At 48.4% G+C, this 19,994-nt stretch overlaps 1 protein-coding gene across 8 annotated transcripts in view; it reads left to right on the plus strand.

Moving 5' to 3' along the window:
- The window catches only part of DPF3 (double PHD fingers 3), a 288,551-nt gene that overhangs the window by 189,971 nt on the left and 78,586 nt on the right, over positions 1–19,994 (plus strand). For all 8 annotated transcript variants that reach the window (XR_005200301.1, XR_005200298.1, XR_005200299.1 and 5 more), the window contains one exon: positions 17,129–17,266. Coding sequence is in view for 4 of the 8 variants with exons in the window: in XM_017528735.2 (XP_017384224.1) it covers positions 17,129–17,266 (138 nt within the window). In the remaining 4 variants the exon portion in view is untranslated. The remainder of the gene's footprint in view (positions 1–17,128; positions 17,267–19,994) is intronic.

The raw sequence follows: 19,994 nt of genomic DNA on the forward strand, positions 1-19,994 counted from the left end.
GTTTACCAAGCTTAAGGATTAAAGTTCTGTTTCTTCCCTTTTAATCTCTTGCCTAAGGAAAAGTATTCCTTACGTACAAAGAAAGCAAATGAATAGGCCACTGTGGAAAAGGCTGTTGGTGTTTGTGAAAGTGTAGGCCTGGGCCATCTGCATAGCCATGCCTAGTTGCTTCTTAGAATTCAGATTCCCGGGCCCCACATCAGACCTCCTGTATCAGAATCGCTGGAGGGAAGGCCAAGGGGCCTGCATTTTCTGAGCGCTCTTCAGGGGGATTCTTGTGTCTTCTGGCTTTTGACAGTGACAAGGCTTCATTTAAACATGAAGGCTTCTGGCTCCTGACTGCTCAGCTCTTGTTATTCCCTGCTCTTTGCATCTGGACATTCTGGAGTCTCCAGGAATTCTCCAGGCAGGTTGCCACTGGCTTGCATCAGTGTTTTAGTTGGTCTCCTTAGAACCTATTCTTTCCATTTATTCCGCATTGATATACAACTCAGCAATCCAGCACTTGATTTTTAATTCACTTAGTCGCTTTAAATCCTGGCAGTATCCTTAGCCCCATTTTATAGGCGGGATGGTAACTGGGGACAGGTATGTGGAAGAAATCCTTGGGTTTGGGCTACTAGAGAGTTTGAACAGTCATTCGAGAATTTGCCTCTTCTCTTCCTAACTGCTCCCAAGCCTGCATTTTTCTGTTAGCGTCATTGGAGCAGACTCCTGATGAGAGACCCACTTTTCCATTTTCTTTGTTCAAGAAACATCACAGAAAAGAAGCTGGTGATGACGGTGTGATGTTCAGGGAGAACATTTTGTCTCTGAGCATTAGCCATGCAGGGAGGAGCAAAGCAGGCATGTGCCCTTTTGCTAGACTCAAGGGAAGCCATGTGGGAAGTTTTCTTTTTTCCTTGAAGTGTTTTCTGAATCACGGTCTTAATTCCTGTGAGTGGGTGCTTAGGGTGTGTAGAGCACTAGGCTAAGCATGCCACACGGGTTATCTCTGTAAACCCCCACACCCCACACCAACCTTGAGAGGCAGGGACACTCGACCTTATTTTACCATGAAGAAACTGAGGCTCAGAGAGGTGAAGGGCCTTGTCCGTGGCCGCACAGCTGGGATCTATGACGTGGACACTGGGATATGATCCCAGCATCCTCGACCCTAGAACAGTCACACCTAGGACATCTTCCATCCTAACTGCCCCTGACGTATGCCCTCCTACCCTGGAGTTTGGTTCTCCTGAGGCCTGAGAAAAAAACGTTTTCAAAGTTAATTAATGAGCATGCGCACGTTATTTATGAGGTGAAGCCCTGGCCGCTGTCGACAGGCAGTATCTAGGCATCAGGGCTGGCGAGCTGGCGTCAGGTAGTAATTACCATTGAAGTGGAATGGAATGAATTGTATGATTTCCAGCCTTTTCAATTTAAATCGATTAAAATCTCTGCCCCCGAACTAGGGCATTAGGCTAGATGAGTGACGAAAGGCGAATAGATGTGGCTGAAGCCCTCCTGGAAACATGGCTCACTTCTGAGTCATGCCCGGTGTCACACACCAGAGGTGGGTCCTCTCCAGGCAACGTCTGGATCAGCAAAGTCTTTGTTCTCTACTGCCTCCACCCCACGATATGTATCTTCCATTGTGTGGCCAGTTCGCCCTGTTGCCTCCCTTCTGGAACCCAGCTGGGGTGTGTGCAGCCATACCCAGTTGGGGTAGTATCAGAATAGGGTCTAAGGTCTCTTCCCGTCCCAAAGTCCCTTGCTTCTTGGCGGTGGTGTACTTCGGAGAGAAGGGTATCAGGCTGAAGGGAGGAGCAGGCTGGAGGTCTAGCTCTGATTTACACTGCAATCTCTGTGGCACTGGTTTCCTCCTTTGTCAATGAGGGAGTGGCTCCTTCCTTGGGTCCCCATACTGCCCTGATCTCCACTCCTTTCCCCTACGGTGGCACCTTTCCTCCCGGGCAGCAGCTTAACAATGACGCTCTTTACTGGAAGGCAAGATGTCTGGAGGACGGAAAGGGAGCAGCGGATTGGGGAATATCATGGGAAACTGTGCCACAGGCCAAGAGGTGCGATGGGAGGGGTGGATTCGTGGATTGGACAGACAAAAGCTTGAACCCAAGGCAGTCCCAGAAAATCTGCTTGACCTCAACCTCCTTCAAATGACCCTGGTTTTACCCCTACCTGAGTGCAGTAGGGAGAGTTAGATGACTCTTGCAGTTTTGCTAAAAAAAAATTTTTTTTGAGGGCATTAAGGCCCATATTCTTTAAGACTCACGTGCTTTTAGCTTCAAGCTGCAGTGAAAAAGCCAATAATGCGGCCTTCAGGCTCGCTGCTTTTGTCGCTGAAGGGAAGCCGGGCTCATCACTCAGTTGTCTTGCAGGTCCTTGGATGGGGGTGGGAACGGGAAGGGTAGGAAAGGCTCGGTGTCCCCAGAAACTTGATTTGTGGAGTGGGGCTTGTGGCATGGGATTGATCCCTGGAGATTGAGTGTGTCCGTTCCAGCAAAGCTGGGTCAGTTTAAATATTTAAATACCGGTGTGTCGTGGATGCAGGTTGCAGGTGCTCGGCAGGGCTGGGCAGAGGCAGGGCTGGGGAGAGGGTGGGGTTTCTCTTTGCGTACCTAGACCCTCCTATCACTGCCTCCTCTCCTCTAGGGCTCGCATCTTGGCATTAACCTCCTTCCCTACACCTGCTTTCTCTGGGCTGTGACCCATACCCTCTGGAGTTCTTTTCTCTTCAGTCACAACCTTGTTCTCCACTAACTGTTTCTTGATGCAGACTTTGTGACAATTCCTATTATTGTGTGGATGACCCATAATAGAGTAGATATTAACATTTGTAGAGGTGCTTTTTGTTATTTTTTAAAATAACTTTTCTATGGAAATAGTATTTGTTCATTGCAGAAGAATCAGAATTTGCGGATATGCAAAACAGAGATTGCAGTGAGCTGAGATCGTGCCATTGCACTCTAGCCTGGGTGACAGAGCGAAACGCTGTCTCAAAAAAAAAAAAAGAGGGAAAAATAAGTCACCCATAATCTCACTCCTCAGAAATAACTGACATTTTGTTTTGCTGTATTCCATTCTAGAATTCTTTCTCTCTCTCTCACTACACACACGCGCGCGCACACACACACACACACACACACGAGACAACTAATAAATGATACATACCATTTTAATGCCCCTCTGCCCCACTCAGCAATACCTCAGGAACATTTTTATAACATTGTGTTTAGGGCTGTGTACTGTTCCATGATGCAGCTGTGCCACGGCTTATGGCCATGTCTCCTAATTTGCTCAATGTTCTACTGTGAGATGTTTAGATGGTCTAAAATCTGTTGACTATTGAAAGCACTGTTCCAGCTTTCCAGCCATACCTTTGCATGATGCTTTACTGTTTCCTACAAGCACAGCTGTGAGGCTGCAGGGCCTGGTGCACGGCCTTTGATCTCTCTTATTTTGAGTCATGGCGGGGAGTAGAGCAAAGCAAGGAGCCTGGTGGGTCTGCGAGGCTGCAGAGAGCTGGGTGAAGCAGGATGTGTCCTGATTGTGGAGTGGCTCTGCTGCTTGTTATCTGTGACATCAAGAAAGTCATTTGGCTGCTGGGAGACTCTGTGTCCCCGGGCGTGCGGTGGGGATGGGGCGCGCTGGGAAAGCTGACTGCGATGATGTATGTAAAAAGCTTTGCACGTGGCACATGCTTTGCAAAGGCTTCTCCCACCTTGGTCTTCTGATTTTCTCTTTCTTCAATATACCTGGAAGGAGAAAGGCTGATGTCGCAGGAGACAGCACACTGCCGGGCGGTATTTCATGGAGGGGACAGTGTGCACTGAGGGAACAGAGGAGGGAGTGGTCACATGAAGAAGGGCTGCGGGTCAGAGGATGTGGCCCCAGGATGCCAAGAAGGCCCTTAGGGCACATGCATGGAATTGATGCTGGCTCCCAGGGATGGATGGTGTGTCCAGGGGTAGGGGGAAAATGTAATAATGATAATGCTGAAGTTTGTTGACTTATATTATGGACCTGGAATATTCTATTAGCTTCATCTATATTAACTCTTCAACCCATAAGGCAACTGGGGAGAGAAGGGATTAATTCACTTTCCTGAGGTCGCACAGTGGATAAATGGCAGAGCCAGGATTTGATCCCAGTCATTCATCTCTCTCTCTTTTTTTTCCTCTCACTCAGTCTCCTTCCCTCCCCTGCCACACACACTATCACTCCCCCTTTCTGGAAGCTGCTGGTACCCCACAGTGTGTGATGACACTTTGTTTCTCTGCTCCCTCAGGCTAGACTGTGAGCCTGCTGAGGGCAGGGCCCAGGCCAGAATCAACTTGCAGCCCAGCCCCAGCACAGTGGTGCTTCCAAACTGTTGAATGTCTGCAGAAGGGAATGTGGGATGTGCATACCAGGACAGAAGATGGATCAGCTCGACTAACCCAGAGCATGTGGATAGGGAGACTAGGGCCTCAGAGTTAGACCAGGATTGCTGGGAACGTCAGGCTGAGGTGTGTTGAGCCACAGTACCCAAGCTTTTTGGCACCAGGAGCTGGTTTCATAGAAGAAAACTCTTTCACAGACCAGGGGTGGGGGCAGGTTTTGGGATGATTTGAGCACATTACACTTATTGTGTACTTTATTTCTATAATTATTACATTGTAATATATAATGAAATAATTATACAGCTCACCATAATGTAGAATTAGTGGGAACCCTGAGCTTGTTTTCCTGCAACTAGACGGTCCCATCTGGGGGTGATGGGAGACAGTGACAGATCATCAGGCATTAGCTTCTCATAAGGAGTGGGCCACCTAGATCCCTTACTTGGGCAGTTCACAATAGCATTCGTGCTCCTATGAGAATCTAACGTGAGATCTAATCTGATCTCACAGCAGACGGAGCTCAGGTGGTAATGCGAGCGATGGGGAGCAGCTGCAAATACAGATGAAGTTTTGTGCGCCCATCTGCCACTCACCTCCTGCTGTGCAGCCCAGGTTTCAGTCTGTAGCCTGGGGTGTTGGGCACCCCTGGCTTAGAGGTTGGCCTGCATGGTCAGAGGTAATTCATGGCAATCCTGGGGACATCATTAGAAAGGTTGATCTGTAGGGTTCGGTGTTCAGGGAGGAAAGGCTGAAGCCTGATGACCGAGAAGAGTCTTTTCTAGTCAGCTAGGAGAAGACGTGAAATCTGGAGGGCGGTGTTAGCAGGAATGAAATGGACGGGGCAGACAAGGAAGGCTTAATGAAAGCGAAATTCACAGAACCTGGCAGATGATGGACAGGGTGTGGAGAGCAGGAGAGAGGAGAGAGGGAGGTGGCAATGATGACTCTTGACATCTTACACTTGAGTTGTTGAGACACAAGGGGAGGCTTAGCTGGAATATTCTAAAGGGGGGAAGTAATTTTGGGAGAGTGATGAAACTGACATATGTGTTTGTGGAAATGGCAGGAAATCCAGGCAGAAACATCTAACAGATGCTAATGGACATTTGTTGTTTACTCAAAGGAACTGAGGGACTTACACTGACATTGTAGGTGGAAGAAGGCCTACCTCAGGCAGGGGTGGCAAATCATACTGGATAGCCTGGGACTCACAAATAAAGCCTGCTTGAAATCGAGGCCGCACTGACGTCCCAGCATGCGAGGTGTACAGAGATGTCGAGAGAGAGAACACTAGCAAGATTCCCAGACGTCTGAGGGCTGCCTCAGCATAGAGGAATCGGGTCTGATTTTTGACCTTTCCGTTTTTACCTTCTCCAGAAATGTTGACAATGACATTTATTATTTAAATTATTTTTTTTGTAAAATTGAAAACAATTCGATGTCATTCTTAACTGAAGCTAATTAAGGGCATGCTAACATAGGACTCACTAGAATCAGGGATCAAACACACTGCCCTGTAAGGATGCCGTTGGAAGAAGGTGGCTCTGGAGTCAGAAGGCCAGGATCTGAATCTTTACCACGTCACTTCCTAGCCACGGCCTGAGGCAAATCACAAAACCTCCTTGAGCCTTGGTTTTTTGGTCTGTTAGGTGAGGACAATAATATTAACCTTATCGGGTTTCCAAGAAGGTTAAATGAGACAATGTGTACAAACAATTAGCTCCCTGCTTGGTTCGTACATAGTCTCAATAAATGTTTATTTTCTTTATGCCAAATCTAGAAAAGATACTTATTTAATACCTAAGCCGGGCCCCAGTTGCGTTCTGTGCTGGAGTTGTCAGCGTCTAAGGAAGTCATCTGATCAAGTTACATGAATGATCAAAATTAGCTGGTGTTTGTGGAACATGTGCTGTGTGCCAGGTACTGGGCTGAGCGCTGTACCAGGATGAACTGCAGTTCTCACTACCCCCATCATGAGCTGCAATAAGTTGCCCTCATTCTACAGACAAGGAAACCTAGGCTTAGAGAGATTGAGTAGTTTGCCCAAGGTCACATTGCAAATTAGCTGACCCAAGAAGGCAGACCCCAGAGTTCACCTGCATTCTGTTACCCTGCTTCTCAGCAGGCAGGAAACGTTCCTGTAACACGTGCTTTGGTTTTAGAGGTTTCTGCGTTTCCCTGCTGAGGATCCAGAATCAGGTGATAGAATATGTTGAAACGAGAGTCTAGTTGCTCGTCTCTGCTCTTCCTCACATCTAGTAAATTCCTAAAATAAGCAGGACACTCTCCCTTGATGAAGACACTGGGCTTTTGGGTCACTGGAGTTTGATAGATCCTGGGTCACTGCCAGGCCCCAAGGAATATGGCTGTGAAAAATCAGAATGCTTCACTCCACACCTACCCCCAGCCCCCTGTGTTTCCATCCAAAGGAATTCAGCTTAAAATAAGCATCCAGGGTGGCCTGAAAGAAGGTATGAAGCCATGGGAACTGCCAACCGTGCAGAGTGGGATCGGGGGGAGGTGGGCGTAGCCAGCCCCTGGGAGCCTCATCATTTTCCTATCATAGTTGAGGCAATAATAGCTTCAGGACGTACAGAGAGTTGTGAAGTGCTGGAATGCAGAGGACTTAGAGATCATTTGGTTCAACCCCCATATTCCGCAGTTAAGAAAATCAAGGCCTGGCACAGTGGCTCATGCCTGTAATCCCAGCACTTTGGGAGGCTGAGGCAGGTGGATCACAAGGTCAGGAGTCTGAGACCAGCCTGACCAACGTGGTGAAACCCTGTCTCTACTAAAAATACAAAAATTAGCTGGGCGTGATGGCGCACACCTGTAATCCCTGCTACTTAGGAGGCTGAGGCAGAAGAATCGCTTGAACCCTGGAGGCGGAGGTCGCAGTGAGTCAGGATTGCGCCATTGTACTCCAAACTGGGTAACAGAGTGAGACTCTGTCTTAAAAAAAAAAAAAAGAAAATAAAGACCCAGAAAAGGGTATGAATTTGTCCAAGGGTGCTAGTATCAGACCCTGGGTCTCTAGAAGGCCACCAACTCTGCTGGCCTCTGAGCCTCAAGGGCAGGGGAGGGAGAAGAAGCCCACCTGGACGCTGGAACCCTGGACTTGCCCAAAGGAGCTTCTTTTCACTTAAACAGGGGTGGGCCTAAATATCGCAGGTCCTGGACCAATCTTGAAGCCTTGACTTGTAGCACGTTGAGCTCTGTGGATCCGCTGTTGGCTTTTGAGAAAAGCCTGGGCAGTTGAAGTGGCTGTGGGATGGACAGCTGCACCCTGCACACCCAGCCTGAGCAGGTGGCTTTTGGAAGCATCTCCTGGGCTTTATCCCGATCTGAATTTGTATCTGGGAGTCACACCAGGCTTTTCTCAGTTCGGCTTCTCCCCACTTGAGGGAATCGGTTGTAGGAATTCCTCCATCCCCCAGATGGTTCTGCAGATTGAAGACGGAGGGTTTTTGGGAGACGTTGGTGGCCCCAAACTTCTATGAACCAGTCTGCTAGGGGGTGAATATGCATCAAAATGGTATCTGGCAGGACGTGGGATTCCACTCAGGAGGGCTGCATGTAAGGGAATGTGATGCCAGAGTGATTATGAAGGTGTGGGTGAGATGAAGGTGCTGACAGGGAGAGTGGGGAGCCTTCCCTATCCCCAGCTCCAAGGAGCAGGGCAGACACGGGGTTCCCAGAGCCAGGCGGGGCTGGAGTCTTGGAGGAGGGCCCTCTATAGCCCCTGTATAGCACAGTGGCCAAGCAGGGCAGGGCCCAAGTCCCCACGTGTTCCTCTTCCCATCCCCCACCCCCTGCCCCCATTCTCCTGCTGTTGCCTCCTTCTTGCTGAGAGCAAGTCATGGGAGCAGGCCACGCCTGTCAGCCCCAGACCCTTGGGACAGGTGGGGAGGGAGGCAGTGCCAAAGAGAGACTCATCAGCATACTTTTCAGTTGTGTGCTTCAAAGGCACATAGACCGGGGCTCAAATTCTGGCTGTGCCATCCAGAGAATTGCTTAAACGCCCCCAGACTCAGTTTCCTCATCTGCGGAATAAGGATCTTTGCCTCCTGAGCTGTGAGATTCTGCATGAGAATGGGTGCTGCCTGATGGCAGATGATGGGCACGGCGCGGTCTGGGTGACAGATGAGGAAGTCCAGCTGCAGAGAGAAGGAAGTGGTATCCTCAGGGTTGTATGTCAGTGCCACGGGGTAGAGCTGGGAATGAGGTGCGGCTGGTGACTGGCTGGTGACTCCCGGGGCCCAGGCTTTGTCTCTGGGACGCTCATCCTGTAATTGCCTTCAGTCACTGCTTTCAGTCTCTTGGAAACCACTGGCTCAGATACCCACTGCGTGCTCCAAGTTGGGCTGATGAAAATGTGCCAGAGTCATTAAGTTATCAGTGGGGAAGGCTGCCGCTTCTCCCCGGCAGGAAGGATTCTGCTGTCTGCTGCAGAGCCTTTGTTCACAAAAACTGCCCCTGATTCCTCCTCCTCCCCTTCCCTCCCCCCACCCCCCCACCCAGACTAGGAGTGAGTGGGGTGGGATTGAAGGGGGCAGGGGGCATGCAGTAAATATTTTGGAGCAGCACTGAAGGCATTTGTAACTCCAGACAGGAGGTCCTGCCTGCAGAATCCAGTTCTGGATTGGGAAGTGGGCAAACACTCCTTCTGCAGCTTGACAGATGGATCCGCCCCAGGGGGAAGGAGAGAGAGAAGGCAAGCTGGACCTCCCTTATTGTCACAGCCGCTGCTCTCCATGTGCACCGTGCCAGGAACACAAACTCCAGGTGCACGCTTGCCAAGGTGAAAAGAAGGACCTTAGGTCATGCGCAGGCAGGGCTGCCTGGTCCCAGGGGTGGTGGCTTCAGAGATGCCTGATGCAAAAGCACTTGCCCCCAGGGAAGGAGACTGGAGAGGGAAGATGGGGCAAGGCCTGCTCTGCTGCTTCAGCGCTCCTGGGGCTCAGGCTCATTCCGCACGACGGATATTTCCAGAGTGAGAATGCCGACATGATAAAAGGAGAGCAGATGGTTTCAGTATTTTATTTTCAAAATGTTTCTTTTCCCACCCCCTTTTCCTTGTATTCCACACCAGACTTCAGAGGAGAAATAACTCCCCACCTTGGGGTTTAGTCTCTTTGTTGGGCCACTTTGACTGCAGTGGTGATGAGAGCAGCTGAGAACAGCCTCGACCTCCGATGAGCTGGGCATTGTTTTGAATGCACTCTCTCACATGGGTCTCACTGCTGGGAGTAGGCGTGCTGTCATCATCAACCTTGTTTTACAGAGAGGATGCTGAGGCCCGGAGAGGATCAGGAACTTGTCCAAGATCACACAGTCAACAGCAGAGCTGGGACTAGAACCCAGGCAGCTCAGATTGAGCCTGCCCACTTACCTGCTACAGATTCTGCCTCTCTGAGGGCAGAGGCGATCTAGAAGCCAGGCCTGAGTGGCTGATGGCACTGAGATGATGACTCCTGAGTGGCTGAGCAAGGTTATCTCAGAAGGGAATTTTATGCCTGACTCAGGGCCGGTGGGGACCCGGGTTCACCTTGGCAGCTCTCGTACTATCAGGTCAGCGATTTAGAGTAACTTAGTCTCAGAGCTCCACTCTGATTCCGGCAGGTTTCTAGAAGCTGCTGCATGATTTGTAGGGTCCACTGCAAAATGGAAGTGCGGGGGCCCTTGTTCAATAAATATGAAGAATCTCAAGATGGCAGCAGCAGGGCATTAAACCAAGCGTGGGGCCTTTCCGAACTCGGACCCAAACTAGACACACAGGTCACAGGCTCACGAAGCTGGCCCATGCTGCTTGCAGTGACAGGAAGACATGATTAAACACAGAAGGAGAAACAGTGCTGGCATTACTAAGCCAGTCAAAGCAGGATTTCAAGACGTTTCTTTCCATTGCAACGAAGCAGTTTGATCCTGATACAATCCAATCAAAATAAATCTTGGAAGTCTTCGCTGTTCCTCTTGCCCCTGTGATGAAATCATTTGAAGGACTAGGGGTTGGGAGTCAGAAGCTAGCCTGGTAACATGCAGGCTCCACCCTCGTGTCCTCTGACCCCAAGCTCCCCTCCACCCGCCAGCCTCCCTCTTTCCACCCCTGCACAGCTGGCCCCGTCAGCACTTCCTCATTTCTGGGGGCACCCTGCAGCTGTGCTCCACGACTTTGCGGATTCTCTTGTTGGTAAGGCAACTTCCCAATTGCCAAATCCAGTGGTCTCTCAGTCTCAACCTTCTTGACCCTTCTCACGCATCTGACTTATTACTGTGGCTCTGCCTCGGTGCAGAATCTTTCGTTAACACGGGGATGCAGGTTGCTGTGAGCTGATTTACTTGAAGCACTTGGAATGGGCCTGGCGCATGGTAAACACTCAATAGCTGTTGGCAGGAGCTGTGACTGGTGGTGTCATTGTTACTGTCATCTTGAAACTCTATTCTTTTGGCTTATGTTGCTCACTCCTGTGTGAGCCTTTCTTAACAATTATTAATTTTTTTTTTTTTGAGACAGAATCTCTCTCTGTCACCCAGGCTGGAGTGCAGTGGCAGGATCATGACTCACTGCAGCCTCGACCTCCTGGGCTCAAGTGATCCTCCCACCTCAGCCTCCTGAGTAGCTGGAACTACAGGTGCATGCTACCTGGCTAATTTTGAATTTTTTTTTTTCGTAGAGATGGGGCCTTGTTATGTTGCCCAGGCTGGTGTTGAACTTCTTGCTTCAAGTGATCCTCCCAAAGTGCTGGGATTATAAGGGTGAGCTGCCACACTCGACCCTTTCTAAATAGATTTGTACAGTTTCTCTTTCTCCATCAGTCTCTTAAGATCCTGGTGTTTTCTCAGTTCTATCCTGTGTAAGCACCTCTTTTCTCTCTCCACAATCCCTCTTGACACTCTCCCCCGTACCCGTAACATCCATTGCTACCCTGCCAACTCCAAAATCTATGTCTCTTTCCCCAGCTTCAGGTGAACTGAACTCTTTCTCTCCCTTCTTTAAATCTGTTTTCCTCCTTCATCCTGCTACCCAGCTGCCCAAGTCAGAAACCTGGGCATCTTCTTTGCTTTCCCTAGCTGATACTGAGCACCTGCCACAAGCGAGGCCCTGTGCTGGTCATCGGGACACAGCACCTGTGGACACACGGGGCCTGCCACACTTGCTGCCCCTGGGAGAGATGCACACAGATGCTCATCCTCTTACGGTGGGGCTATGTCCCGTCAGATCCATCAGAAGTTGAAAATATCCTGAGTCAAAAATGCATTTCATCCGGCTAACCTGCCAAATGTCATAGCCTAGCCTGCTTTTTCATTTTATTTTTCGAGGCAGGGTCTTTGTCTGTCACCCAGGCTGGAGTGCAGTGGTGTGATCTTAGCTCACGGCAACCTCTGCTTCCTGAGCTCCAGTCATTTTCCCACACAGCCTCCTGTGTAGCTGGGACTGTAGGTGCATACCACCACGCCTGGCTAATTTTTGTATTTTTTGTAGAGACAGGGTTTTACCATATCGCACAGACTGGTCTTCAACTCCTGGGCTCAAGGGATCCTCCCACCTCGGCCCCACAAAGTGCTGGGATTACAGGTGTGAGCCACTGCACCCAGCCCTAGCTTACTTTGAACACGTACATTAGCCTACAGTTGGGCAACATCATCTAACACAAAGCCTATTGTATAATAAAGCATTGAATATCTCTGTAATTTACTGAATACTGTACTGAAAAACAGAACAGTTGTATGGATCTGTAAAATGTGGTTTTATGATTGTAAAGTTGAAAAATCAAAAGTCAAACCACTGTAAATTGCGGACTGTCTGTATTGACACGTGATTAGTCCTAGGAAGGCAAAAGAACTAAGGTTCTAATTTTGATTGGAAAGAGTCCCTGGGGGAGGACATTTGAACTGAGATCAGAAGGATGATTAGACCTTAATCAGGCAAATTGGGGATGGGGCCATTCTCAGCAGAGGAAAGAGCTTGTGCGAAGACTCTGTGGTGGGAAGAAAAATCTATAATAAATGAAAAGGCCAACGGGCAGGAGGGCTGTGCAGGATGCGGACCCTGGTGTCAGAAGAGGCTGGAGAGGTGGACAGGGCTGGGTGGGGCATGGCCCGGAAGGCCATGTTAGTCTTTCCAGGTTCTTCCTTGCTTTCTTGCTCACTCCCTCTTCCACCAGATTCTCTCTTTAACTCTCTCCCACCCCATTTTTCCCCTCCATGCATAAGTCCTCATTGTTTCACAGGTAAGCAATTAAAATAACCCTTCGCCACTTTCAAATCCATCTTCTGCCCTACAATCTTAAGCAGTATTTCTAACACATAAATCTGCTTAAGCTGGTCCTCAGGATAAAATCCTTCCCTGGCTGTCCTGCTGTCGGGATAAAGCCCTGCTCAGCTTCCTCTCCTGTTAGTCCCCCTCACATTCACCCCGCTCCTCCTCTCCACCTTTGTTAGACTTCCCGCAGCTCGCAGAGGTGATGGCTGCATGTGCTTTGGGCCTGCTTTGCCTGCTGAAGTCCTGCTCACATCAGGGGCTCCTTCCCTGGGAAGCTACCCCACTCACTCAAGCCAGTTTCCTGGCCCCTCTTTGATGTGCCCCTTTGCCTGGCAGGGGCTCACACTGTTTCCAACCTTCCTCTCCCTGGCTTGTTTACATGCAGATCTGTGCTAGACTGCAACCTCCTCCACGGAGGGGTCTGGGGCTTGTTCATCTTTGTCCCTCTTGTGCCACAGGGTGGGGCACATAGTAGGTGTTTAATAAATATTTCTTGAAGACCTGATGATGAAAGAGTGACATAGTACAAGCACACGGTTAGAAATGGAGCTCCATCCAGGGGCCTCTTCGTGAAGAAGTCTGGCTTCCAGGAATTCCATGTACTGTCTGGTCCTGATTCTACTGATAACTGAACACAGGCCTCAGGGCTGCCTGCCCTGCCCCTGCCTGCCACGGCCATCCGTCTAGAAGGGCAGGTGGACATAGGGTGGGTGGAGTCAAGCCGAAAATAGGTCTAGTCTTCTAGCCCAGTGGTTCTCAAACTTTAGTGTGCATCAGAATCACCTAGAGGGCTTTAAAAAAACCTAGATTGCTGGGCCCCACCCCCAGTGTTTCTGATTCAGTCAGTCTGCGGTGGAGTCCAAGAATTTGCATCTCTAACAGGTGGCCAGGAGATGTTGATGGTGTGCTGATTTGGGGACTACTGTTTGAGAATCTCTGTTCTAGCAAAAGGATTTGCTCTAAGTATGATTACTTTCTACCATGTTGGGGAAAGAGAGAGGGAGCGTTTTGCTTAGGTTTGGTTTTGTAGATTTTTAAGAACAATGAGTCTGAGCTTAATGTGGATAGAAGGATTAAATTCTACAAGCTTGCCTCTTCCCCCAACTCCTGGCTTTCCCACAAAGTGGTTCTGTATTCCTTCATCAGCCACTCAGCAAATATGTTTTGAATGCGTAGTATGTATATGTCAACATATAAGGTGGAGTTGTTGATATCAAGATGAAATTGATGTGAAACTGTCCTTAAGAGAGGTCCTTCAGTGCAGACATAACCATAATTCAAGGAGTCTAAAGGAGAAATATCTGCTCTGCATGGTAGTGAGTTTCCTATCAGTAGTGTCCAGAACAGGCTTCTAGAGTTAACGGGAATAAAACATTTCTCTAGATAGACCAAATGATCATTAAGATCCAGAAATTGTGTGATTAAGCAACAGTGATGATTGACATAACAAAATGGCACAAATGAAATGCTATGAGTTTATACTGGGGATCTGCAGAGGTGGCTGAGGCCTCCTTGTGTAAATACTGATATTATCATCATTACTTTTAATAAACGTTTATTCTTTACTAACAGTATGCTTGGTGACTAAATGGATTTATATGCAATGACCCCGTAAATTTGCTGTGTATTAACTTCAGATCATCTAAAAGGTTAAATAGAAAAAGCCACAAGCAGACTCAGAGTGCACCTCAGGGGCGTTTTTTGGGTCTGGCTTCCTGAGTAACATGGAATTGAGATGCATAATATCATTTTATTTTATTTTTTGTAATATTTATGAGAGAGAAGAAGAGAGAATATATGAATGTAAGTAGTCAATGATAGGCCTATTTATTTTAATTTATTATTATTTTAGATTCAGGTTTATTACATGCCTATATTGAATAATGTTAAGATTTGGGCTTCTATTAAACCCGTCACCCAAATAGTGAACATACTACCCAATAGGTCGTTTTTCAAGCCTTGCCCTCTTCCTTCTCTTCCCTGTTTTGGAGTCTGCGGTATCTACTGTTTCCATTTTTATGTCTGTGTGTACCCAGTGTTTAGTATATACCATGGAATATTACACAGCCATAAAAAAGAACAGAATCGTGTCCTTTGCACATGGATGCAGCTGGAGGCCATTATCCTAAGTGAGTTAATGCAGAAACAGAAAATCAGATACCATATGTTTTCACTTATAAGTGGGAGCTAAAATTTGGGCCTTGAATTTATAGTTACTAGGTCACCAACTTGAATTTCAGACTCTCATCTGGCCTTATCAAGGAAGTCCAACCAATTGCCAGATTTTATAATATGAGGCAAGGGTCAAAGTCCCTCTTTTCAGGAAGGTCCAGTAATTAAGATGTGGCAAGCAATGCTGACAGCCCTTGCCCCTCACTTACCATTTATTGAGCATCTATTATGTGCTGCATATTGAGAGAGCTGCTTTACAAATGCTATTTATAATCCCTTTACCCATCCTTCAAGATAAGTACTGTTATCCTCATTTTCAGATAAAAGGCACAGAGCTACAGTTTGCCCAATTTCACACAGCAAAACTCTTCAATTCATTTTTAGACATCAACATGACCATAAAATTGAAACCTGATAAAAGATAGTCCAGAAATTATAGATTGAGCTGAAGTCTCAGTGCAGATTCAAGATGCACTGTCAGAAAACAGGATGCAGCAGCATATCAAATGAACAATATACTCTGACCAAATGGAGTGCTTTCTAGGGATGCAAGAATGGTTCAATAATTGGAAATATTAGGACATCAACATAATTTATCTTATAAACAAACTAAAGGAGAGCCACATCATGGTAGCTGCTGAAGCAGTTGATAAATTTCCTGTGATAAACTCTGTGACAGGAACAAGAGGAGCTACTTAGATTTGGTAAAGACGAAAAATTAGCCAGATACATCATACTAAACAGCAAAGCACTAAATCTGCTCCATTAAAATTGGAAATGCTTGCTTTTGCCATTTAAAAATATTGTTTTGGTGATTCTTACAAATGATCTAAGCTAAGATAAAATCGTTTATGTAAATATGGGGAAGAAGAGATGACATTATCTTGGCCATTGTTTGTCTACTGAAAAATCCCAAGAGAATCTGGTAGAAAGAGAAACTCTATCAGAAGGAATAAAGGTATTGGATAAGATGACTGGCCAACAGCCCTTCTCTATGATCTTAGGAACAGCCACTGAACCTCAGAGTTCACAGCCAGTGAGCCTCAGCAGCTGGAGCTGGGATTTGAACCCAGGTCAGATGCTGAAGTTGTGCTCTTCCTACCTTGTGAAGCATTTATGCTTCCTTGTAGGACTCGGTCATGTCAGCACAAGGGAGAAGTCTTTTAGAATTTGTAACTTTCAAGCACTCCAGCAGTACAGGTTGGTTTGCTCTGATGGGGATCCAGGCTGGGGACAAGTGTAGAAGGTTGGCATGGACGTTTCACCGTGAAGACTCTCGAGGTTTCTGCTCCCAGCAATGCTGTCCCCCCAGGGGTTGAGATAATGAACTCCATGCGGGGAGGTTGAGGGTGGTAGTGTGGCCTGGAGTCATTTAGCCAGACTTCTGTGTCCCAGGAACTGAGCATCTAACCAGCAGAACTGCTGCCCTTTCTTCTTGACTCCAAGAAGCCAGATTTCTATTGCTCCCTGCCCTTCTCCCAAACTGCCCCACTTGAGAGGTAGTACTTGTGAGAGCACCTTTTACAGATTTGGCTGCCCTGGGGCATCAGGGGCACAAGCTGTTGGTGACTGCACCCACCAAGGATGCCTTAACTCCATGGCATTTATGGTGTAAGTGGAGCATGCGTTTCTGGAACAAAATCACTGGATGAGACATCAAAAGTCTTACCCAGATAAAACTTTTCTGCTGTTTACAGTGGCCAACCATGGGGTGGCGGAGTGGTGGAAGGGACAGTGCACAGGAACCCAGGAGACATGGGTTCTGGTGGCTCTGCCACATTAGCTATGTGTTCCCGGGCAAGTCACCTGGTATTGCTGGGTCTCACTTGCCTCATCTGTGTCATGGGATGTTGGATTGGGTAGATTCCCAGTGCTCTTTGAATTCAACATCCTAACAATTACCCTTACAACATGCCTGACACTGTTTTAAGTACTTTGCATAGAGATTAACTTATCACAGTAACCCCATGAGGTAAGTACTGTTATTATTCCCATTTTAGCTCTGAGGAAACTGAGGCACAGAGTGGTCAAGTGACTTGCCCTGGGTCTCACAGCTAGAAATGGTGGAGTGCTTACACAGCACTCCAACGTAAAACTTCATGTTTTATTTTTACGGTTTTCCTTCCATGAGCCGTGTTATGAGGGTGTTGGTTCTGCTGGGTAGGGGAAAGGGGCGTTGGGGTGGGAGACAGTTTTAAGGGAAGCCTGGCTCTGGGATGGGTGGATGGGGGTCACTGCATGGGAGAATGATGGCGGTGTCTGCACAGGTTGCTAATATTTGCATCTCTCCCTTTCTTCCTCTTTTCCTGTCTAGTCTGTGGCAAGCGCTACAAGAACCGGCCGGGGCTCAGCTACCACTACGCTCACACTCACCTGGCCAGCGAGGAGGGGGATGAAGCCCAAGACCAGGAGACTCGGTCCCCACCCAACCACAGAAATGAGAACCACAGGCGTGAGTGCCTACTTGTTAGGTTGGGGCAGTGAAGAAGTGGGGTAGGCAGGCTGGGGAGTGTCCCTTGTTCCTTTTTCTCACTGCTGGCATCTTCTGGTAGCAACTGCTGAGCAGTCTCAATATACTGGAGTGGGTTGGCCCTTTCAGCCAGCCAGCCAGCTGCCCTGCGGCTCAGCCCAACCCCAGGCTTAGCAAGAGCAGGGCTCACACACCCAGCTCTGCAACAAGAGGAAGGAAGGTGAGTATTCAGCAGAAGAGAAAGCCCTTACCTGGCCACCGTCAGATGCCAGACTCACAACTCTTGTCCCTCAGCTTCTGAAGAGCCACTCAGACTGGGTTGGGCATAGCTCTTGGGTGTGTCAGTTCAGAGAGACGTTCAGAATGCCTGCTTGCTCACTAAGAGCCTTAGAGTATTCTTAACTATTGCTGAGGTTTTGTTGCAGTGGGGAAGGGGTCACAGTTTTGGTACAGGGCTCTTCTGCCTTAGAAACACTGCCTGGAGACCCCGTGTTCTCTGCGTCAGCACTCAAATGGAAAATGTGATCTGCATGGATTTGTTGTTTGGGATGTTGGGCTCTTAAGACCCAAAATGATCCTGAAGATTTGTGTTTCCATTTCTGTTCTTTCCTACCTGAACTTCCAAGTATGAATTAGGGAATCCAAAAGGGGCTTAGCATTTTCCACTTGGCTTTCCTCTAGAACATCCCTTGTGGTCTCGGCACCTGCAGAAATCTCAGCACGGAAATGGGATAATGGAATCTTTAGAGCCTGCTTGAAGATGTGGACCACACTGAGATCTCACAGTGAAGGATATTTGCGGACAGGCCATATGTTTTTCATTTTGTTCAGACAAAAAGAGTTGGTGGCAGGTATTCTGAAAGTGAACAACTCCATGCAGTGAAAGGGCTCAGACCTTTAAAAGTACTCAGGCTCTAGGACTCGAGGATACATGTTAGTCATCAACTCAGTCAACCCACGTCCACTGGCCACCTTCACCAAATACTTGAAGTAATGAACACACCTACGGCAAGACCATTCTTCCGATTAGTGTGGGGTCTCCCTTAACCACCACTCCACTTTCCCCTTGTAACACTGCCTTCTTTATGGGTTTGCTAGGGTTCTTATAACAAAATCCCACAGACAGGGTGGCTTAAACCACAGAAATTAATTTTCTTGCAGTTCTGGAGGCTGGAGGTCCAAGGTCACGGCGCCGGCAGGGCTGATTTCCTCTGCTTGGCTTGCAGATGCTGCCCTCTCACTGTCCCCTCGCACAGTCGTCCTTCTGCACACGTGTGCCCTGGCGTCTGCTTTTGTGTCCACATTTCCTCTTCTCATAAGGACACCTACCAGATTGGATACTAGAGTCTATCCTAACAGGCTCATTTTAACTTTACCTCTTTAAGGACCCTGCCTCCAAACCTAGTCACCGTCTGAGGTACCATGGGTTATGCTTTCAACGTAGGAATTTGGGAGTGCAGAGGGTATGCAATTCAGCCTTCAGCATCTTCTTGAATTTTTGCTCACTTCCAAGGTGCAAACCTTTAGTGTGACAGGCCCTTGCCCTCTCACCTGCTGTCGTCATCTGGACAGAACCTGAACAGCAGAGCAGGAGGTGCCCCCCGCGCCTTGCCCACCTCTCCTCTCCAGGGCCTGAGGAGCTCCAACACTGAGACCTTCTCTCTGGGAAGAGTTGTCCTTGGTCCGCTCACCCTTGTCTTTCAAAAAGGAAAAGATAATGACCTGTACGGGGGCAGCCGATATTTTCATTTCCCCGTCTCTCCTCTTTTCCCTGATCTAAGTGACCAGGAGGTTGGACGGAGCCAGTTATTGGCTCCTACCACAAGGAGGCTGAGAATCATCGCCTGGGATTTTGGTTGCTCTCTGAAAAGTGTTTCTTCGCCATTGTTGAGCTCTCTAAAGTGTTTATTAGCTTGGTGTTATTTCTCACTCCCCTGTGCTAGCTTAACTCTTTATATCTCTTCTCAAATGTCAGGCCGTTTTGTTCCTTTATTCATGCTCTGGGGTTTGGAATGCCTCTTGTCTGTCTGTGTCTCATTTTCCTTGGTTCTCCTGTAGCCTCATTATGAAAGAGGTTTGTGTGTGTGTGCGTGCGTGTGTGTGCGCGTGTGTGTGTCTGTGTCTGCATGTGTCTGTGCATGTGTGTTCATGCACATGTGTGTGCATGCATGTGCGTGTGTGTGCATGTGTTCGTGCGTGTGTGTGCATGTGGGGGGTGCGGAGAGCGTATGCATGTGCATGTGTGCATATGCGTGCACGTGCACGTGCGCATGTGTGTGTGCATGTGTGTGCATGTGCCTGGTGCTTGTGACCGCAGCACGGAGAGGTGTGCTGCAGACCCTCAGTAGAAGGAGGCAGTCTCCCCAACGACCCCTCTGGATTGGTTGACTTCTGAGACCAGCACTCGGGTGTGGATCTTCTCATGTGCCTTCATGGGCAGGGTGTTTGGCCTTCTTGTGTCCTCCCCTTGAGGCCACATGGCCTTGCTTGGGAAGGAAGGTGTGCCTGTCTCCCACATCCTACGTGGGCTGTCTGCCTAGGAAATCTCATGGGCAGCTTGTTCTCACCTCTGTGGGCTTGTCACTGAGCAGCACACACTCCAAATCCTCCCTCCCCCTTTTCTCTTTCTCACCCCGCTGATGAGAAAGTGGGTTCTTCAAAAAGGATCATTTGCCTGGCCAAGGATTTAAAACCTCCTAGAAAAGGATAG

Source organism: Cebus imitator, unplaced genomic scaffold (assembly GCF_001604975.1).
Source record: "Cebus imitator isolate Cc_AM_T3 unplaced genomic scaffold, Cebus_imitator-1.0 Scaffold54, whole genome shotgun sequence".
NCBI lineage: Eukaryota > Metazoa > Chordata > Mammalia > Primates > Cebidae > Cebus > Cebus imitator.